This window comes from Mustela lutreola, chromosome 8, assembly GCF_030435805.1.
Source record: "Mustela lutreola isolate mMusLut2 chromosome 8, mMusLut2.pri, whole genome shotgun sequence".
NCBI lineage: Eukaryota > Metazoa > Chordata > Mammalia > Carnivora > Mustelidae > Mustela > Mustela lutreola.
Window position 1 is genome coordinate 96,490,025 of NC_081297.1, and position 23,356 is coordinate 96,513,380.

Genomic DNA, 23,356 nt, shown 5'->3' on the forward strand with positions numbered 1-23,356 from the left:
GTGAAATCCCCTGCCCATTTTTCTCTCTGCCTGCCTGGGTCTGGGACTCTTTTATTAGACTATGAGAAAGTGTGTGTGTGTGTGTGTGTGTGTGTGTGTGCGCGCGTGCGCACGTATTCCTTCAGTCTTTCACAAAATATCTTCCTTCTGTCCTGTTCAGTGTGGCTCTCCTAGTACACTGCCAGAGGGCAATGTACTAGGATAGGCTGGGGAAGTGGCAGAGCAACAAAGGGCTTCTCATTTATGGGGGAAACTGCCAAGATTTTAAAAGCACCAGAAGTCTCCCCACCACCCTGAAAGAAAAGTCTAGCAGAGTGAGGGGGACTGATCCTTGGAAACACACTGTGACTGAAGACAGTTGCAGAGAGGTGTTTGAGAGAAGCCCCCAGCAGGTGTCTTCTGGTGTGTCCATCAGGTAGGACGAAGGGGACGCAGATGGAACAGAAGCGATTCTGTGTTTGGGGCGGGCCGTAGCTGTGTGTCCTTGGCTTTTCCCTGATTGAGAAGTCTTATCCTGGATTGGGGACATGGTTGTTTATTAGTGATCTCGGGAACAGAAAACAGTCAGTGGGAGAATATCTAATTTGAAATATATATGTTATTTCTGGGCTTTTGAGGTTCAAACATGGTAGATGGAGAATAATGGAATCAAGAATGTGCAAAATAGAATGATCCTTATAATAAAAATAAAATGTCTTGAATTTGTACAACACCTCAAAGGAAATAAAATGTAATCTCTGTAATCATATTTAAAATCTGATGGGGCATGTAGGGTTACTGTAATTCTTACCTAGATGTTAGGGAGCCTGTCTTGCAATCACATTGCTCCTCTATAAAGCAAATTTTTTGGGCTATACCAGAATGGAAGTTAAGCTTTCTTGTCTCTACCTGTGTAGCACATGCTTTAGGAATTCCTGTAGATATGTAAAAATAAGAAAAGTTGATAACACTCAGGCTCATTGTTAAAAGAAGGTCAGGACCTTTTTTTTTTTTTTTTAAAGATTTTATTTATTTGACAGAGGGAGATCACAAGTAGGCAGAGAGGCAGGCAGGGAAAGAGGAAAGGAAGCAGGCTCCCCGCTGAGCAGAGAGCCCTATGGGGGGCTTGATCCCAGGACCCTGGGATCATGACCTGAACCGAAGGCAGAGGCTTTAACCTACTGAGCCACCCAGGCGCCCCAGAACCTTGGTTTAAACAAGGCCAGGATTCCCAGACACATAGAAGACTCTCTTCCAACCATTTGTAAGTGCATTTCAAACTCCGGGTTTCTAGGAAAGCAGGGGAGGCTGAAGATCAGAACAGCCACAGTCCTTCAGCATCTGAGAAGAACAGGAGGACAAGGGATTCCTTCTGGGTAATCTCCTCCTCTCTTTGTCTCATCCACACTATGTGGTATCATGCTGCACAAGGCAAGTTACCTACACTGGTCAGGTTTTCTGGATTGCAAGAGGGTCTTTCAATGTGCCTTTCTCTTTACTCTTTGTCCGCTGACCAGTGTGCTTCAAGAGAAAGGTGGAGGCTTGGGTGCTGCGTGGTGATTCTACCCCTGAGGCCAGTGACCTGTCTCCTGGTAGTTCTAGCCCCTTCCTGACCCTCATGCTCTCAGTGAAAGATTGCTAGTTCTGGAAGCTAGACCCTTTTTCTCAAAAAGCAGAAGGTAGAAAAATGATTAAGATGAGATCCAGGAAGGTGAGCAAACAAAGAAAATGATCCAGGATTCTATGATCTGGTGAGTACTGGGAAAAGTTTCTGATACTACTTTTATTTTCTGAATACGTTTTGAAGACAGACATGCAGACATTGTCTGTGCCCCTGTAAGATCTTGGAGAACTACTCACCCGCCCTTCCCAAATTATATTGTATTTGTTGGTGAAGTTTGGTTTCAGCATTATTCTTTCTGTGATTTTCTTGGATTCTGACATAATTCTTTTTTGACGCTGTTGGTCTTGTCCATTTGTTTTGTTTTTTTTTTTTTTTTAAAGATTTTTTTTTTTTTTTTTAAGATTTCATTTATTTTTTAATTTATTTGACAGACAGAGATCACAAGTAGGCAGAGAGGCAGGCAGAGAGAGAGAGGAGGAAGCAGGCTCCCTGCTGAGCAGAGAGCCCGATGCGGGACTTGATCCCAGGACCCTGAGATCATGACCCGAGCCGAAGGCAGCGGCTTAACCCACTGAGCCACCCAGGCGCCCCAGGTCTTGTCCATTTGAATGACAAGTACAGATGAGTAGTAAAGTAGTTTAAGGAATATTGGGTCTGTAATTAAAAGACGGGGGCATGAAACCTTGCTGTGTCATTTACTTGCTTTTTTGTGTTAAAGGTTTTATGTATTTATTTGACAGAAAGAAAGAGAGCGAGCACATGAGCAGGGGGAGTGTTAGCCAGAGGGAGAAGCAGATTCCCTGATGAGCAAGGAGCCAGATACGGGCCTTGATCCCAGGACTCTGGGATTGTGACCGGAGCCAAAGGCAGACGTTTAACCGACTAAGCCATCCAGGCACCCCTGTTTTAACTTTTTTTTTTTTTTTTTTAAACCCTGGCTTATTCAAAACATGATCTTGCTGAACTGCAGTTTCCTCATTTCTGAGAAAATGCCTAACATATACCTGGGACATTGTAGTTGCTCAGCATATGTTTATAAGAGCTAAAAATAGGAAGGACAGCTTGCTTTTCAGAATGTTCAAGATTAAGTCATTTTGGAATCCTGTAGATAGAGCTGAGAAGTTCTTTTCTATCTCATTTCCAATTTAAGATGTTTATTCCAGAAGCACTTGGGTGGCCCAGTGGGTTAAGCCTCTGCCTTTGGCTCAGGTCATGATCCCAGGGCCCTGGGATCAAGCCCCATATCCTGCTCTCTGCTCAGCGGGGAGTCTGCTTCTCCCTCTCTCTCTGCCTGCCTCTCTGCCTACTTGTGATCTCTCTCTGTCAGATAAATAAATATTAAAAAAAAAAATCTTGTGGCAAATTACAACCTAAATATTAAAAGAAAAATGTTAATTCCAGTAAATGGTTTTTGGTTTTGGTTTTGTTTTGTTTTGCTAGACAGCTCAAGGGTGGGGATGAAGGGGGAGGGGAAGAGAAGGTGAGTGAGGTAGAAGGTGGGCTGCCTCAGTCTGGGGGCTGCCACTTCCATATATTTTACCCTCCTCACCTGAGGCCTTTGAGCTGTCTGCTTCATAGCCCACAGCTATTAATAGCTCCCTTACCCAGCGTGGCATTCATCTGGGCGGATGGGTTGCTTGTCTTCATTAAAAATATGGCTGGTAGACCCACTTGTGTTGACACACAGATGAAAAGTTTGAGGGTGAGGCTGGTGTAACATTAATCATATCTTATGGGAACGGGGCCAGGTGTTATACAGAGGTCAGCTGAGGAATTTCTCATAACACGTAGGCAGAACATGAATACAGAAGAATGGATCTAATTCTTAAAGTCTATTTGTAGATGTATTTGGTAAGAATTTCTTCTGGACACTTCTGAGTAAATTGCTGACTATATCTGGGAGATTATATTGTGCTCACTGGATAGAAGTGTTGCTAGTAGGAGTTGTTCTTCTTGCAAATAGAACTGTGTTTGTGTATAATGAAGCAGGTACAAATATGTGGCATAGTGTTATGCTTGCATTGTGCCTACGTATAAGAGTTTGGAGAGTTTGGGGCGCCTGGGTGGCTCAGTGGGTTAAAGCCTCTGCCTTCGGCTCAGGTCGTGATCCCAGGGTCCTGGGATCGAGTCCCGCATCAGGCTCTCTGCACAGCAGGGAGCCTGCTTCCCCCTCTCTCTGCCTGTCTCTTTGCCTACATGTGATCTCTGACTGTCAAATAAATAAATAAATAAAATCTTAAAAAAAAAGAGTTTGGAGAGTTTATGTTCATAGTTAGCTTAATTTCAGTTATAACCATTCACTTGTCTGGTCTCCAGACGGTAATCTTGCAAAGATTTGGGCTGAACTTTACCCCCCATTTCACTCTCATTTTCTTCCTATCGAATCTCCTTCTTCGTTGTGCTATTTCCTCTTCTAGATTCTCAATTCAAGAAGGGAGCTGAACTTTGCAGTATGCCAACAGAAAGCCAGAAGTGGTTGAGAAGAAAGAAAATAAGGAATGATAACCACAAATGAGGCGATAATATTGTTTTAATTGGAGCCCTACCTGAGGAGATTTGGCACTGTTAGATGTAGGTATATGTAAACTATAGGCAAGCTGTGTACATATTTTCCAACCATTAAATGGAATTATCAGAATAAACAAGTTCCCAACTTTACTGGATCCTTGATTCTAATGACTTGAATCTAGTAATACAGGGCATAGGGAGAGAACTGTGGGATAATGTTTCATATATGTAAGGACTTCTTCTCTTACAGTCTAGGTAAGAGAAGGAGTAGCCAACATACATTTTTTCTTTTTTTCTTTTCAAAGATTTATTTTATTTTTATTTTTTAAAAGATTTAATTTATTTATTTGACACAGAGAGAGAGATCACAAGTAGGCAGAGCAGCAGGCAGAGAGAGGGGGACATAGTTTCCCTGCTGAGCAGAGAGGCTGATGTGGGGCTCGATCCTAGAACCCTGAGATCACGACCTGCGCCGGAGACAGAGGCCCAACCCACTGAGCCACCCAGGTGCCCCTCAAAGATTTTATTTTTAACTAATTTCTACACCCAACATGAGGCTCAAACTCACAACCTTGAGATCAAGAGTCACATGGTCTGTGGACTGAGCCAGCAGGGTGCCCCTACATTTTTGTCTTAACACAAGGAGAAAACTGTCTAGACGTAATCAAAGGGGATAGAGTATTAGCCACATGCACATAAATGTTGGTCAAGAACACTGATAAGTTAGAATCTAACCAAGAGGAAGAGTCATCCTAGAAGGTTCTGGCATGAAGGCATGTCTTTTCTCAGGTTGACACAGGGGGCACGCAAAGTGGTGTGGTAACTGAATATTTTGCTGTAGAGAGGAAAGTGATGTGGAGAGGAATATTGTTGCTACAAGTGAATATGAGCATCTTCTAATAGAAGTGCTTTGGTGGGCTCTAAAGGTGGTAAGGCTTCCTGTGTAGGCTTCCATGCCCCTGGGGGCGGGAATGCCTGGTGTGTTTACCTTAAAAAATTCTAGACTCGTTTTGTATATTCCATATGTCCGTAGCCAAACTGTAACAGTTGGAAAGAGCTTATTGTACAAATGCCTGGAAAGCAGTCGACAAGTGGCCCTCACCATAGCACACCCCCCCCCGCCCCCCGCCACGTTTGTTTCCCTGCTCCAGCATCCAATTACATTGGGCTTCTAGTTGTTAACTACACCCAGGTTCTTCAAAATATCCATGCCCAAATAAAACTACACAAATGAACCTTGTTCGGGAAATGTCATAGAAGGTCATAGTGTATCCAGATGACCACCCTGTGCTCTGTAATAAGTGTGACATGCCGGTGCAAGGGGATAAGCATGAGTCACTGGGTGTGGGTGGGTATGTTTGGCCGCATGCCTGTAGTTGTGTTTGGCCTGCCATGAGCCATTCTAGCAGGATACGTGTGCACACAGGCCTTTACATTTCTTCCTGCGGTAGGTAGCAGTGGGTGTATAGTTTGGTTTCTGGGCGGAGCTGGCAAGTTGGAGCTAGCTGCTGACCGACTTTTTTTTCTACTTGTACTGTGGTTAAGAGAGATTATGTTCATGAACACTCCTGGGAGAACCAAACTCGTTAAACTGGCTGCTCCCTAAATGAACACAGTTACATCTGATAGTGCACTAAAGGGAAGTAAGAGCAAAGGAGAACCAAATGAGAACGGCGGTGAGAAATTTCCAAGCAGCTTTGGAATTCTCCTGACCGTGCTAATGTCTTGTCATTTAAGATCCTCTCCTTCTCTACCATCTCAAAGCTCCCTGAGTCCTGCCCTAGCACCAGTGCTATGTGGTCTTGTGGGATGTGGAAACTTTCCCAAATGACTTTCACCTTGCCTTCTTGGGTTATAAACTAGAAGAAGATGGACATCGTTATCTTCTAATTCACCGACTTTGGATATCTCTTGTCCTGCACAAACCCAGAAGGTGCCTCTCCTCTCCCAGGTCGCCCTCTTGCCTACTCCTCTGTATATATGAGCTTCTGCCAACCAGCCACACACCTGTCTTTCTTCTGAGTTATAAGAAAATTGTCTACTTCTCATCTCACAGTACAAGCTCATGGAGCTCCAAGAAGAGTGAGAATGGGGGTGAGGCTGAAACTGGAAGACTTTATTTATGTGTTTCAGGCACTAAACGACTCTGCCTCAATAAGTCGTATTGTGGTTCCTAGTATCAACAATAAAGCACAACATGTAAATAGAAAACCACATATATGGTATAGAGCACATATGTACAATATAGTGTTCTGTAATTCTGATTTGTAAAATTTTTCTTTTTTTTTTTTTTTTTTTTTTTTTTTTTGTAAAATTTTTCTTATTAGCAAATCACTATAAAACTAGATCACATACGGGGCGCCTGGGTGGCTCCGCGGTTTAAAGCCTCTGCCTTCGGCTCGGGTCATGATCTCAGGGTCCTGGGATTGAGCCCTGCGTCAGGCTCTCGGCTCAGCAGGGAGCCTGCTTCCCCCCACCTCTCTCTGCCTACTTGTGATCTCTGTCTGTCAAATAAATAAATAAAAATCTTAAAAAAAAAAAAAACCAACTAGATCATATACTTAGGATGCCCTGGACAGTTTAAAAAAATCACTTTTTTTTCAGATTAGTCAGAATTAATTGGAACCAGGGAAGACTTTTGTTAACCAAAAGCAAAATAAAGTTTGCGGACATCTATAATATATCTATCTACAAGTTTACATATATGTGTGTATGTGTGTGTATACGTATGTATGTATAGACAGCAGTTCTCTTCAGAAAGAGTGAACTGGGTTTTGGGAGATGTAATTTCATATATGTGCTGACCATACAGTTAAAAGTGATGCACCTGAAAAATCTGTGGCCCAGTAAGCAAGAAGCTAGTTTCCTTGGAGGATAGTTCGGAACTGAATAAAAGGAGAAGGATGGGGTGGGAGAAAGATTTTTATGGTATATCACTTTAGTTTTTTTTTCTTTTTAGTTTCAAAACTTATATATTATATATATAAAATATATATTTATATATTTATTATAATATTTAATATCATTAAATATTATTATATTTAATATTATTAAATATGTTAAAATATATTTATATATTATATATTACATATATATAAAAATATATATATATAATATATATATATATATTTTTTAAAGAGAGAGACACAGAAGATGGCTTGGTTCTGAAGCTCCCTTTAATCTACATACTAGTAGGAATGAATGCCTGTGTCTGTCTAAATATAATGACCAGAGGAAGATCCAATTAAAAAATAAGGGATACACACACAATAAAATTAAACCTGCTTAGGAGTATAGGGGACGTAGATCAATCCTGCCGACCACAAATGCTCACACAGGTGCTGGGAACGGTGAATTTGAGCATTGGAGCGGGGGTCTTGGGTAGGAGGGGAAACTTTAAAATAATTTGAGAAACAATGGCACGAAGAGATAAGGCCATATTAGGGCTATATTTGCTGTACAATAAGAAAGACAAAAATGCTAGGAAAGAACAAAGTTCTTCACACTTTAATATCAGGTAGATGGACAGAGATGAAAGGGTGACTCAAAAAGTTCCAGGTAGCCATGTACTTAATACCTAATGATTTTTTAAATTTAATTTTTAAAAAAATTTTATTCATTTATTTGATAGACAGAGACACAGAGAGAGGGGGAACACATGCAGGGGGAGTGGGAGAGGGTGAAGCAGCCTCCCGGCAGAGCAGGGAGCCCAATGCGAGGGGCTTGATCCCACGATTCTGGGATCATGACCTGACCTGAAAGCAGAAGCTTAACAACTGAGCCACCCAGTAGCTCCCCTAATGACCTTTTGAGGGGCCTTAAAATTATCTGCATGCTCCATTTTATTTTTTTCAGAATAACTCCATTCTTGGGAATTATTCTCAGTGGTGCTCTGTGCATTCTCTGAGGGCCAAGCAAAGGAGTGGACAGCTGTGTGGCCTGGGAGATGAGAGGGGCATGGCACGAATACTACTGGAATGCAGTCTCAGTGACAAGCTGTGTGGTAAGGGCAGACACCAGAGATGCCTATCTTCTGATTCCAGGATGACAGAGACTAAGATCTGCATAGATTCCAGAAGGAAGATGAGTTTACTACTAGTAGAAATGAAGACAGTGTCCATAAAGGAATGGGCACTAGGGGTCATTGTCTTTGAAGAGGGACAAGTGCCAGTCAGAGATCCAGAGGCTACATCCTTCATCCTACATCACCTCAGCAGGAAAAATGAGAGATAAGACACAGAGCACACTTGATAGACTGAGATGTGGGGACACTGGGGTTTCTGATTAGAGAGCTGCTCCCAATAATGGTTCCATTGTATGGAAGTGAAGGGGAAGAAGGAAGGGATGATTATTTCAGGAATGAGGAGCTGAGGACTGGTGGGTAGGGGAAGTTGTGTGGATGTGAGATTGGGGTTCTTCTGCAATCTCTCCTCTCCCTGCCTGATTTCCTACCCAGTTGTCCGGGAGCAGCAGTACGAGATTATCATCATCCCAACCATCCTGGTTGGGATCTTCCTTATCCTTCTTGCCGTCATCCTGTGGCTTTTTATCAGAGGTCAAAGAGCTCAGCAACAGTCTCCTGGACTCCGAGGTAAAACTCAAACTGGGGCTGGGAGGAGGGCCAGGGAAGATGGAGATTACAAAAAGGAAGACCCAAGTCTCAGTAAGCCCAAGTCTAGAAGGTGAGGTCCTTGCTATGGGAGAAGAAGTATGGGTCCTGTCTCGTGGAGTTGAGGAAAGGTGAGCTCTTCTCTAGGAATTCATGAGTAGAAACTCTGTAATGCTTGTTAGTTGAAACAACAGTGGGCAGAAGAGACTTCATGTGACTTGTTTCTATCTTTTTTGTCTTATTGCTCTATCAAATATTTGGCCATAGAAGTGTCTACATATTGGGGAAGAATTTAGTAGGTAAAGCCCTAGGCTTTTTTTTTTTTTTTTACCAGCCTTGAAAGATGATATTTTACTCCGTAATACATCCCAGCTCTGCTCTGTGTTCTGGACTGTATGATGAGAGGGGGTGGCCTTTATAGCAGTCTTTGGAGCATTAAGTAGGAGACAATGTCCTGTTCTGATGTACCACTGGGTATACCACTGGGTGTATAATGAAAATGAATTAGTTTACATGAAATTAGGAGTAAAAAGAAGAAAAAAAACATCCTGACAGGGATCAGAAACTGTTTGGTGGCTGATCCCTATTCCCTCTCTAAATGGGAATTGGGTGATGGGCATTAAGGAGGGCACTTGATGTCATGAACACTGGGTATTATAAGCAACTAATGAATCACCAGATTCTACCCTTGAAACTAATAATGCACTGTATGGGAACTAAATTGAATTTCAATAAAAATTTAAGAAATTAACCCAATTCTCTTCTAATTCATTTACAGAAAAACTTCTCAGAGAAGTGGTCTAACTTCACTCCCATGACTTCTACTTGTCACATTCTCGTTCGAACATACTAAAATAAGGCTTTTATCCCCACCACTCCACCAAAACAGTTCTTTCTGAGATTGCCAATGACAGCTATAACTGAGTCCTCTTCTCAACCTGTCAAAAGCATTTGGAACAAATTTGCACCTTCTCCTTCTTGAAACACTATTTTCTTTTTAAATCTATAGTCACTCCCTTAATGGTCTCATTTTCAGTCTTACGGATTCAAACACTTTCTCTCTTCTAATTGTAGTCCCCCCAAACTTCAGATTCCTCTGTTCAACAACTAATTTCACAGTTTGGATCCAATACCCATCTCGTATGTAATATGCCCCACAGCAAAGGTCCTGAAATTCCCTCAGAAATGTCTTCTGATTTTCGATGTGTTCAGTCTAAATCTTGCAGATGTCCTTGACTCCTTTTTCTCTCATACTTTGTATCCAATCCATAAGCAAATCCTGTTAACTCTTATCTTCAAAAGAAATGCAAGCCTCTCTCATGTCTCATAGATCACTGCAATACCCTTCTAACTGGTTTCCCTCATTCTCTCCCTATCCCTTCAACCACTGTTCTCCACAGAGCGGTAGAATGATTCTTTTAAGGCCTAAGTTCTGGCCATTCTCTGCTTGGAATAAAATGTAATATTTTTTAGAATAAAAAAAGACAAAATTCTTTCAAGGCCTTCTAGAATCTGGGCCCACTCAGGCCTCATCTCATGTAATTCTCCAATTATCCCACATGGCTCCAGCTGTACTAATTTCATTCCTCTTCCTCAGATATGCCAAGCATGGTTCTTCCTCAATACATCTGCTCTTCCTGTTCCCTCTGTCTGTAATATCCTTCCTGGTACCAGTGTGGTTTGGTCTCTAATTGCTTCCAGGCACTTCTCAAATGTCATCCCATCAGAAAGGCCTGTCTTGGCCTTGAAATACAGAATGGCATCACAGATAGCCTCTGATTCTCCTGTTTTCCTTTATAGCACTCATTGCCTGGTATGATAACATCTACTTCCTCTAGCCTACCACAAGAAAGTAATCATAAGAATCTGGACTTTGCCTATTCCCAACACCTAGAATAGTTCCTGGCATGCAGTATGTGATATCTGTCACATAAATGGGTAGATTAATGAGTGAATGGTGGTTTAATGAGAAGAATGAATTTCTCTTTCCAACGGAGAAAAATTGACTAAGAAAAAGGGAAAGTACCAAAAAATTTTTCTTTTTTTCTTCTTCTTCTTTTTTTTTTTTTTTTTTTTTTTTTTTTTTTTTTTTTTTGGCTAAGACTCTAGGAAATACGTAATTAATTTGACTTTGGGGACATCTTAAGGGAGGAAGAATAACCATGCCTTCGAGTTGATTGACTTAAGCATTAGTCCCTAGTGGTAGTTACCATCACTTTATAGATATCAGCAGTTTGAGTACCTATTCAGGAGCGTCCTAAATTGTTTCTATACTAATGCTGAGCTGTAATCCTGAGAAAGGTAGAAAGAAAATGACATTACCACTTTTCAGAGGTCCATCTTGAGAAGTAGTAGGGTTATTATAAATGTTTTCCAAGGTTCGTGTTGATGCTGGTTCACACAAGGTAACACCACAACGCGTAGAGAGAAAATTGCTAAAGGAATTTCCTTGTTATCTGTCTGTGTGTTCCAGGCTCTGCTCTCCTGGAGCCCCTAGGGTAGGGTAAAGATGATTAGTATCATCTCTTTGTTCTAGGCATTGGCCCTGAACCTCCATCTAGGGGCCTAAGCTGGGAGGCGGCAGGGCATGGAGGAAGTGTGTTTGTGCCACTTAAAGAGACCTCGGTGGAGAGCCTCCTACGGACTACCACTCATGCTCTGGCTAAGCTGCAGGTGCCCCGGGAGCAACTCTCTGAAGTTCTGGAGCAGATCCACAATGGTAGTTGTGGAGCCATCTACCGAACCAAGATGTACACGGGGGACCCTGCTAAGCCAAAGAGTGTTGTCCTCAAGGCTTTGGAAGGTAAAAGGAGAAGTGTTTGACTTCCCTATCTCTTTTTTTACTTTCCCACAGTGAGCCCCCAGCCCTGAATGCTGACAAGCTTATGGACATTAAGATGTTAATCAATGGATAGCTGTGATCACAGTTGTGTGCAGAGGAAGAAAAGGATAGAAAGTGAAAACTGGAGGCAGAAATATTTTTCTTGGGGTCTTTTCCTAGCTCAGTGTTGCCTATTGAGGCTGCTGGAACTGATTTTTTCATACTGAATCTTAGTGCATGAGGATTTTGAGGTGGTTCCTTCATTTGTCTGCACTATCACTTTCCCTAATATTGTTTCCTTCCTTCCTTCCCCACTTCCTTTCTCTCTCTTTATATGGACCAGTAGTAATGGATACATAAAACAGAACAAGAATAAGGTAAGCAAGAATACTAATTGAAAGGCCTAGGCAGTGATAATATTTGAATGTGAACACTTGTCTATTTAGGCAGATGAAAGTCTATCCAGTTCTAAAGCCTATGATTGTTTGCTTTGACAAAAAAATCAGTGATATTGAGAATTATCTTCTAATTAGTTCCCCTTTCTCTTTACCTTTTGTCAGTATTTCTTCTCCTGTGGAGTCTTGAAAATTACCATAGTCTTCCCTCATACCTCCCGTTGTATTGATCATGTTCTGACCACTTCCCATGGCTCATCTGTCCTCCACAGAACCAACTGGGCTCCAGGAGGTACAGGATTTCTTAGGGCGAGTCCAATTCTATCAGTACCTGGGGAAGCACAGGAACCTGGTGCAGCTGGAGGGCTGCTGCACGGAGAAGCTGCCGCTCTATATGGTGCTGGAGGATGTGGCCCAAGGGGACCTGCTCAGCTTTCTCTGGACCTGTCGGCGGGTGAGCAGCAGGGTAGAGGTGTTGGGAAGGAAAGGCTTGACCTGGCTGATGAGCTGTTCACATGTCAAGTAGCCTGGCCAATGACAAAGCAGAAAGATCTTATAGCAACATAATAGTGATTGAGTATTACCATCCAATAGAACTTTCTACGATGACAGAAAAATTCTCTTATCTTCTCTGTTCAAAATGGTAGCCACTAATCACATTTGAAGCCCCTGAAAGGTGGCTGATGTGATTGAGAGACTGAATTTTTAAAATTTTATTTAATTTTAAATGATAAACACTTAAATAGCCACATGTGGCTAATGGCTATCATATTGGATAGTGTAGATTTGGAGTATGAACTTTGCACTTTATATCCTATGAGCTATGTGACTTTGGGCAAGTCGCCCCTCTGAGCCTGAATTTTCTGCATCTGTAAAATGGGAATAATAATAGGTTATTAATAAAGTTAACAGAAATTATGTATGTAAAAACTATTGTTAGTATGGATTGTAATTTTACTGCTGTTAGTCTTAAATGTGTCTTCTGTTCTATACCATCACTCCAATGTGCCAGGGTCGACAAGGAGAAATCCAGCCTGAACGTTACTGTACTTCATATTCATATTTAAATTTGTATTTAAACAAATTTAAATGTTCAGAAATTTCCAGAGTAAAGTGCAAGTCGTTTTCCTTGCAGTTTTTCTGCTTCTCTACATATTCCTCTATCTGAAGTACTGCATGTTTCCCTAGTTAGTTCCTCACTTACAAGTTTAATATTAACCAAGCCTCCTCCAAAGACTGATTACTTTACTACTAAATGTGTATGATAAAGGGACCCTGTTAATACCTTACATCTGGTGGTGCAAATAGGACAATGTGCAAGTCTTGAGGCATTAAAACCTTTGTAAGAGATTATTCGTCTGTAACTTGTTCTCTGCTCTAACTTCGCTATTCTGTTTTTCAAAACGATTATGCTTCTCTAATTTAGACCATCTACACATGCTTCTTGCATTACACCAAATGTCTCCCCTTTCCTTTTTTTACTTTTTTGCATAGTCATTGTCCGCTCATCCTTCAGATCTTTTTTTGTCACCATCATCTGCTCTCTTTTCCATGTCCTTCATGGATCTTATAGATAGGTAACCATATGTTTATATATGGTTATATACTTTGAGTTCCAGAAGGCAGCAGACGTGTTAAATAACTCACTCTTGTGTTCTGAGTTCCCAAGATGGAACCTGGCACATAGTAGGCATTCAGTAATGTGCTGAGTTAATGTGCTTAATTAATCACACACATACACAGTGCCCCAGGAAAACTGTTGCTTTATCCAGGGGACAGTCTTATGCATATCAGACTTTCTTAACTGCTATTTTGTTATTCCTTCCTTCTGTTGTTTATCTATACTCTTTATTGTTTATCTAAGTTGATATATCATTCTAGTTCTTTGCGTATCTGAGAATCTCTCATATTAACCTCTCCTTGAATCTTCATCCTTATGTTTTTGTATCTTTTCCTTAGCATTGACATCTGAATATCTCTGCCCTTATTTTATTTTTTTCAAATCTGTTCATGTCATTTTGATATCATGCTTCTTCTTTGTCTCTTTAGGATATAATGACCATGGATGGCCTTCTCTATGATCTCACAGAAAAACAAGTCTATCACATTGGGAGGCAGGTTCTCCTGGCTTTGGTAAGGCTTGGCAAAGTGACAACAGTTGGTATGGATTTTTCTTGTTAGCCCGATATTTGACATCATATTTCTCATATTTATATTTCCAAATGGTATAGATGATTAAGAAAACTGGATGGAAGTTAAGGGGCAGAAACTCAAGCGCTGATAAATTGTTTTCAGTTCTTTCTTTATGAAATTATTTAGATAATGTACCACAGGATTGGTAATTCTAGGCATAAAGTCGTAGGGTTTGTAGAAGGAACAGGAAGGATTATAAAAGGTGGTTAACAACCAAGGCCAAGAACTATATGCTTGACACTCTTACTTCCCCATATATACTAATATTAATATATGTAAAATGAAAAAAAAAGATATGTAAAATGGCAAATAGTGAGTGAGTTGGGAAAAGAAACCAAATGGGTGAAACTCTACAGAGCTAAAAGAAGCGCACAATTTTATGCCTGAAAAACAAGAAAGACAAGTTCAGAACATGTTTGGCTGGAGACATGCTTTGATGCTGAATGTGATAGGAAATACACATACTTTAAAAAGAACAACAAACAAATGGAAAAGAAGAAATAAAAAGGGGCAACAGTGAGATCAAGCCTTCATTCTAAACCAACTTAATTAAATAAAGAGGTAAGAGAAAAATAGGGTTTAAAGGGTTTAAGAGAAAAAATAATGTACCTTTACCAGAATTAGGAAATTTAGATGACTATTTCTATGAAGTTATTTAGATAACTGTGCTTAAAATTAGCATTTACTATACAGAAAATCAGGCTCTGTGAAACTACTATTTTAGGTAGTTGATATATCTTGCCTCCTTGAGGTGTGAAATGTATCAGGGATCTAAATGGAATCTGGGAAAGCTTAGAAAAGAAGCCATGAGATGAGAAGGAGGAGTAGTTAACAGCGGAAGTTCCCATGGCATAGGAGAGAGCACATCGTAGAAATGAATATTATCCACAGAGGTTGGAGGGCCTAGTTAGTTTGCTCCCCTGATAAAGTTAGGGTGTCAGGATATAGACTATCTCATATTCTGAGCCACAATTGCAGTGGTTCCCCAAAGGGATGCACTGATCATGGGTCTGGGTTACTAGTTACAAGGCATTGTCATACTATTTTTTTTCTTATTTGGACAACCTCAAAGTCACTACATTCTTTAATTCTTCTCATGACAGTACAATCTCTTTGTCCTAAAACCTCACCTCACCAGGGACAGAAAGCTGCTAGGTACTGTTTTCTTTCACATCAGTGACTGGAAATGACCATCTTAACCTTTTATGTATGTATGTATGTATGTATGTATGTATGTTATTCTTGTTTAGCAATCATAGACCTCAATCTCTAGCTCTTTGGTCATGTATAGCTTTTCAGGTTCGTACACCTTGAATAGCCTCCTGTTTGGGGAAATGATTGCAGCAAATCCGTGCCATCCAGGCGCAATGGCTTTCAAATGCTTTGGCTATGCTAGAATCATTGTGATACTTCTTAAAAATAGAGATTACCAGGTCCTTCTTCCTAGATTTTGGTTAGGTAAACCTGGGCCAAAAATCATATGTTTTAAAAAAGCTCTCAGGAAATTCTGATTTGTAAGCTGACTAGAGAATTATTAGCAGAATTTGTAGTACTTCCTATGAATTAGAATACCCAGATCTGTTCACTACCACTTGAAACTGCGTGACCTTATGTAATTATTTAGATTTATCTGAAAGATACTTCCCTAACTCATCTGACCTACTTATTTTAGGGGCAGAATGAGATGATATAAAGCTCTGTATAAATTCAATATTATAACACTCAATTTCACTTTGTATGTATTACCTTATTTGCAGGACTGCTGCTAGATACTTGAAAACCTGTTTCCTTTTCCAGGATCTAGCTGGAACCCATCCAAGAGAAATGTAAACTCAGTCAGGGGTCAGACCTTGACACAGAATGAGTGATCATACGGTCCAAACCCAGTATTAATGCTATTTGGATTATTTGCTCAGTTTGGTAATCCTAACCATAATGCAAAAATGTCTGATCCATTATGGTGATTTGGAAGTAATCTGTCATTATCAACAAGACTTGTTCAAAGTTGAAAAGTCCTGGTCTTTTTTGAGGATTCCTAGGACTGCTTCTCCTTGTCTTTGACTGGAGCCATGACCTCAGACAGCTGATCCATTTTTGATCTTATGCTGACAGGAATTTCTCCAGGATAAGCATCTGTTCCATGGGGATGTAGCAGCTAGGAATATCCTGATCCAAAGTGATCTTACTGCCAAGCTCTGTGGACTGGGCCTGGCTTATGAAGTCCATGCCCGAGGGGCCATCCCAGCTACTCACTCTGTACCTCTCAAGTGGCTTGCCCCAGAACGGCTTCTGCTGAGACCAGCTGGCATCAGAGGAGATGTGTACGGTTTGTCCCTGCCCTTTGGACTTCTTCCCTTCTTGACCTAGGTGTCCTTCAGTTCCTGACCATGACTACATCTGTTGTCAATTATGTCTACCTGTGAAATCTCTACTAAGTCGTCAGACAGACTCTCCAGGAGAAATGTGTGTTTTGTGACAGAGCTCATACTTGGCATCTGACTGCAATCTTTTCTACTGCCTTTTAAAGTATTCCTTCTGTATTAGATTAGCAGTTTTAATTAGGAAAGAGAAAAGAAATGTGAAAAGGTTCTTCATACCAATATCCAAGGACTTAATCTAGTAGAGTCCCTCTTCTCTGAAGGAGGTGGGTCCACTTAATCAAAAGTTCCTTTAAATCAGGAATTATTAAAATGAAAAGAAAATACATATTTATTGATCGATCTTTTGAGGGAAGGCCGAAGCCTTTTTTAGAGAATTGATCTGTTAAATGAAGTTATATATTGTACTTTGTATATAAATAACATCCATAACACATTAATTTTGAGGTTCAGCTTGGGATGATTCTGAGTGAAAAATCTGAAAAAAAAATGGTAAAGCAATTTGACTGCAGATGATTATTATTTTTTTCCAATTTTCTACTGTTGGCTCACCCACACAATTTGGAAACCCTTTCTTTTTAGCAGTGTATTTTTATAGTATACTTTCAAAGCATTCAGCCTAGTTTTCAGGAGCTAATACTTTTTTGCATTTATATTTAATTGGTTACATAATTACATTGATATATCTGATGGTATAGTACTGTAAAGAATAACAATTGACTTTAGGTAACCATATAATTCAGCAGCATGGAGAAGCACATAGATGTAACATATAATATCTTACTAGCGTGAATGTCATGAGAAGCAGAGGAAATTTAGAACATCAGTTAATATGGTGAGTCAATTAAGAGATTTCCATTGCTGCTTCACTGACATCTGCTTTTCAGTAGAGATCTGGGAATAATAAGCTTACCTGGGAAATATTGCTTGTTTAATGGTGATATTATAGAATAGTGAAATTAACATGTCTCAAGTCATATTGCTCTGACAAATATCTATTTCTGTTATGTGTAAGCTTGTTCTGTTAATATTTTTCCTAGGTTTGGGCAGTTAGATCTATGGAGGAAATAGTAGATAAATGATAAACCTCACTGGGACTTGTGCTAAGAATAAAGGCTAGAATTTCAGCAGGGATGAATGGAAAGGATTAAAAAGATGCAGAAAGTAGTTTCTTTAAGTTTGAGTAGATGTGTTTGTGTGTTTGCATAAACACACACACCCACAATTTAGCAATTGATAATAAACATCCATTAATGTGAAATATAGAAGAAAGGAGACATACAACCACTCTGAAAAGAGATTAGACTTGATGGGGATTGAACAGAAATACTTTTTAATGATTTCTAATTATGTTATGAGACACCTTCAGTTCCCCTGTTTGCCTTTATATGGTTCTTACAAAGGCCCTGATAGTTTAAGTACTCTCTTTAGGAAAGGAAGAAATAGAAATTAAGTAAATGGCTTTGTTTCTTTCACAGCTGGTCCTTTGGGATCCTGCTTTATGAGATGGTGACTCTAGGTAAGGAGCATCCCTAAAGTACTGCCTGTATGCAAATATAAAGTATGTTTACTGGGATGGGGGATGACATATGCTATGGGAAGAGGTTTCAGTATGATCTCTGAGGTTTGAACTGGGCTGACATGAAATCCCTTTACTCCTTTTAACTTTATTTGCTTTCATTTTCTTTCTTTCCCTCGACACTTTACCAATTCCAAAAGAGGTTTGAAAATCCAAAGAATAATTCCAACAATAACTTTGCATGAACATAAATATGTTGTCCTTAAATTTATTAACCCATTTGATAGAGAAAATGCAGTACTCTCCCACATTTGGGGAGTGGAGGGCAGGTCTCATTTCTCACTTCTCTCTGTTACTTTTATGAAGACTCAACATTTCCCTAAATTACCAGTTTTTTCACCCTTCTAAACACTTCTTTTTAAACCCCCAAACTCTCTACACTACATTCTTACTTGTTCACAGGGGAGCAACTATATTGTATCTAACACTTTTCCTTTGGCTCTACCATTTGCAGGCAGTTAGCCCAGGTGGATAAAGAGTCATGTTATAGTTCATATTATAGAGGACCTAAAGTTCCCTTGCTACTCTCATTTTTTCCCATACCAACAGGGGCACCACCATATCCTGAAGTCCCTCCTACGAGCATCTTACAGTATCTCCAAAGAAGGAAGATCATGAAGAGACCCAGTAGTTGCACACATACCATGTAAGTGGCTTTTAGGGTCTACTCTTCTCTCATTACAACTCATTTTTGATCATCATCAACTGCGCCCTTTTATTTTATTTTATTTATTTATTTTTAAAAGATTTTATTTATTTATTTGACAGAGATCACAAGTAGGCAGAGAGGCAGGCAGAGAGAGAGAGAGGAGGAAGCAGGCTCCTGGCCAAGCAGAGAGCCCGACGCAGGGCTCGACGCAGGGCTCGATCCCACTACCCTGGGATCATCACCCAAGCCGAAGGCAGAGGCTTTAATCCACTGAGCCACCCAGGCGCCCCCAACTGCGCCCTTTTAAAGTGGCTCAGATAATCCCTAGCTGCCCCTTTATGTGCTAATATACAGCCTAATAGACTACATACAAACCTAGGTAGTAACATACATCTGCTCATATGTCATATACATATATATGTATATGTGTGTGTATACACACATGCACGCACAGTGTTGAGGCAACGACTGAAGACTATATTAGGAATCTAAGCTGATAAAGTTTAGTTCTTCCAGAAGCTTCTAAAATAGGTAAGAAGTGGACCAGATCCAATGTAAATACAGTAGTGTTTTGCTTGTCTAAATGTCAGTATCAGAGACTGCCAGTCTCGGTTCTGATAGAGCTGCCATAAAATCCATTGCTCTACAGTTACTCACTGGCTCTTATTTAGTATTTAACTTTTTAAAAATATTGACTGTTTTTCCAGTTCTGAGCAAATTAGAAGCCAACAAGAAGAAGGTGGGTAGGAAGAAATTAGAAAGATGGGAGAAGGAGTATCTAATAATGTCAGCAGAAGGGGAACAGCTGATGAGCCAGTGCAGAGGCAGAAAATGGGAAAATTAAAAAGCAAATTGGAAGGGGAGGTGAACCATGAGAGACTATGGACTCTGAAAAACAATCTGAGGGTTTTGAACGGGCGGGGGGTGGGAGGTTGGGGGAACCAGGTGGTGGGTATTAGAGAGGGCACGGATTGCATGGAGCACTGGGTGTGGTGCAAAAACAATGAATACTGTTACGCTGAAAAAAAAATAAATAAATTAAAAAAAAGTATACACAGAGTTTTATAACCTATAATTTACAAAAAGGGAATTTTATAGACTATAAGAAAAGGTTAAAATATTTGTAAGAAGTCAGGGGAGAATATATTACTATAAGTTTCTGATAAAATTATTGCTATTTTTAAAATTCTTCAGCATTGAAAGGGTAAATTTCCATCACCAGAGTTCCTTACCAATAAAGTTATTGTATCGAGCAGATTATAAATGTTAAATACCAAAACTGTGTATATATATATATATATATATATATACACACACACACACACACAACACACACACACACAAGCATGGATACAGTATAATCATACTATCTGGGTATACTGGAATGATTATTGAAAAATATTTCTTATAGGTTTTTTTCTATGTGTAAAAATCTGTCCTTTATATATATATATACCAATAAAGTAATTAGAAACTAAACTAGTCCTGCTACTTTACTGAGCATCGTTTACTTATCTTAAAATATGTATAATGATAATCCTACCTCAAAGTTACTGTGAGGGTAAAATAAAATAATGCATTTCAAGTTCTACTACCATGCCTTATAAATAAAATAAGTAAGTTCTTGCTAAATGTTTCCAAGTGTTATTAAATTAGCATCTTTTATACAGTCTCATTGTACAACAATAAAGAGTATGGGAGACTCCGTGTGAGCTGAGGCTTATCATGGAAGGTTGCCTAGAAGAACTGAGATCTAAAACAAACCTGTAGGAAATGATGACCATCAACAGGATGCTCAAGGAACTGGGCATTAACATGAGCAAAGACAGAGTTAGATGGGGTGAAGAAAGATGGTGTGTTAACATCTAAGGGATAACAAGACACTGACTTGTCTGGAGGAGAGGTGTTCAGTTAGGCAATGTTAGGTCTCTAAGGAAGAGAAGCTAGCAGGTAGGATGTCAGTTTTACATAGCAGACAGTGGGACACCCCTGTGGGTCCCTGAGAAGGATAAGACACCTGGATTGTAAACTGGATTGAAGAAAAGACAGCTTAAAGGTGGGTACGTACTTTAGATTAAGGCAATTTCTTGGAGAAACAAAGTAATAAAGGAGGTCAATGACCTGGATTAATGAAAGGAAACATATAATTAATTAGATTATTCAAAATTTGTGTGAATCATATTATTCCATAGCTTCTTATTTTGTTGGCTGTGAGGTAACTTGTACTGGGAGATACCTTATAGCTATGGTCTGCCATGCTACAAGTTAGTAACATCTAAAGGATAAGAACACTTCAGTTCTCAGAGTTTTGGGCAATAGAATGAAAAAAAAAAAAAAACAGCAACGACAACACTGTTCTGTCATACTGATTCTAGTTTGAGAAAACTTCATTCGTTCTTCTTATAAAAAGGACCCTGATAAGAAGATGGTATTAAGCGATTTAATACTAAGAGGAGGAGAGGGAATATTATTCTCCAGGGAGAACAGGAGAGGACAATGAGAAGGAGATGAAAACTGCAGAGTTTGTTGCTCCTGTCGTTAAGGTTTGTAAGGAGAAGAGACACGTTCCTCAAACATCTACCTTGTCAAGGAAGCCAGTTTCTCTTATCTCCTTTCAGGTATGGTCTTATGAAGTCTTGCTGGCGCTGGAATGAGGAGAGCCGCCCCTCACTGAGAGAGCTGCACTCACGCGTAGAAATCGCCACTCGAACTGCAGATGACAAAGCTGTGTTGCAAGTACCTGAGTTAGTGGTGCCTGAACTGTATGCAGCTGTGGCGGGAATCAGTGTGGACAGCCTCTCCTACAGCTACAGCATCCTCTAAAGATCCTGGGGAAAGAAACATTTATGGGTGATCACATGCTATTGGGATGGATTCATCCAAGAATTGGAGAATAGCTTTCTTAGTGGGACATAAAGGGAGAAATAGGATATTCCTCTACACATTTCCCTAGATACCTGAAATGATCCTAGATGAGGCTCTACACTCCATTTACCCTGGAGACTGAGAAGGAGAGTTTCATTTCTGCTGTCCCAACCCTGGAGTCCCAACCCTGGAGACCCATGGTAGATGAGGTGGATGGTCCCATTACAAAGCAAGTCTTAGGGATCTACAATGTTTGTCTGGCACTTGCACAAATAAGCTGGTCCTCCCACCACAGGCCGATGTCCACCTGAAGCATGCTTTTATCTAGATTATTTTAGGGTCCAGAGAAGTTGGAGTCAACTTAGGGAATAGAGAGTCAATAAAGAAGATGATGAAAAATAAAATCAAAGGTTCTCTTTGTTCAAGAGTACAGACATGGACCAGGGTCATCCTTCAAACAGAGGGTGGAGGAAGGAGATGAAGTTCCTCAGCCCTGGTCTGTTCATGTAGGACTGGAGGAGGACCACGAAGGAAAACTTCCAAGTTTCTTTGTGGGTATAGATAAGGGAGAGATGGCTTCTTTTGATCTACGAGACAAGTAAACTCTGCTGGGACTACTTTTAATTAGAAGCTGGAGGGGTCCTTTCATGATTAACAACATTCACCAGTTATTGTTCATCAGACTAGCTTCCTGGTCCCCGTAAAACTAGGGAAATTGAGCCAAGAGAGTCCATTAGGCTGTTAGGAATACACAGTGGACCCTTGAACAACATAGGTTTAAACTATGTGGGTCCACTTATACATGGAGTTTTTTTCTTGATAAATACAGTGCAGGCTTATCAATGTATTTCTCTTCCTTATGATTTTTTTCTAGCTTACTTTATTATAAGAATACATTATATAATATATAGAACATACAAAATATGTGTTGACTGTTTTTGGTAAGGTTTCTGGTCAACAGTGGCTATTACTAGTTAAGTTTTGGGGGATTCAAAAGTCATACACAGATTTCTGACTGTGCAGGGGTCGGCACACTTAATTGCTGTGTTGTTCAATGTACTATGTACTATATGTGTGTTTAATAAGTAAGAAATGTGAAAGCCAAGAAAGAATGCTTAGTTGTCCAGAAGGTCTTTGAAAGGATTATAAAAGGGTGCAATCTGAGACAGAAGGATAGTAGTTTCTGATTCAATCATTTATTGATGTACTGTGAAGTTTATTTAGTTAAATTAATATGTATTGAGTAAAGGAGGATTTTTATTGTACACAGCTGCCAAAATCTCTACAATAGGGAGGATAAAAGTAAATAAATTAAAAAAGTAAATAAATGGAAGTTAATGTCAACAGAAAAATTCAAGAGACAGTCTACATTGTCAGAAAACTGATTCCTCATGTGTGAAGTGGGGATAATACCTACACATAAAGTTGTTGTGAGGACTGAACAAGAATATACATTTGTAGAGTATTGGGCTCATATGTGCTCAATAAATGGTAGTTTCCTTTCTTTTTCCATTCCTGTCCTAGAATCTTTCATCTCTTTTTCATATAAAATCTGCGGTAGCCAGAAATAGAAGCTCAATGTGTCAGTCACACTGCACAGAAGGACATACTGAAGGATGGTATGGTACAAGTACCACGTGACTAAAATCATGAGCTCATCATTTTTGTATGAGTTTCTAGATGATGCTAGTAGCCTCAAACAATTTAAAAATACTGAAAATAACAGGGTGATGACAATGTACTTGAACATGTGATC

The 23,356-nt window shown here is 39.9% G+C and overlaps 1 protein-coding gene across 5 annotated transcripts in view; it reads left to right on the forward strand.

The window, feature by feature from the left end:
- Window positions 1-23,112, forward strand: part of STYK1 (serine/threonine/tyrosine kinase 1) — a 40,470-nt gene extending 17,358 nt beyond the window's left edge. For 3 of the 5 annotated variants that reach the window (XM_059186089.1, XM_059186092.1, XM_059186088.1), the window contains exons 2-10: window positions 7,967-8,114; window positions 8,568-8,702; window positions 11,257-11,523; window positions 12,209-12,390; window positions 13,986-14,069; window positions 16,242-16,450; window positions 17,986-18,026; window positions 18,636-18,732; window positions 21,354-23,112. In XM_059186089.1, coding sequence (XP_059042072.1) covers window positions 8,069-8,114; window positions 8,568-8,702; window positions 11,257-11,523; window positions 12,209-12,390; window positions 13,986-14,069; window positions 16,242-16,450; window positions 17,986-18,026; window positions 18,636-18,732; window positions 21,354-21,558 — 1,266 coding nt within the window. In that variant the 5' untranslated portion in view covers window positions 7,967-8,068 and the 3' untranslated portion in view covers window positions 21,559-23,112. Of the gene's footprint in view, window positions 1-1,496; window positions 1,731-4,020; window positions 4,175-7,966; window positions 8,115-8,567; window positions 8,703-11,256; window positions 11,524-12,208; window positions 12,391-13,985; window positions 14,070-16,241; window positions 16,451-17,985; window positions 18,027-18,635; window positions 18,733-21,353 lie in introns of all 5 variants that reach the window. The other 2 variants (XM_059186091.1, XM_059186090.1) reach the window with 2 other exon arrangements.
- Window positions 23,113-23,356: the final 244 nt, after the last annotated feature.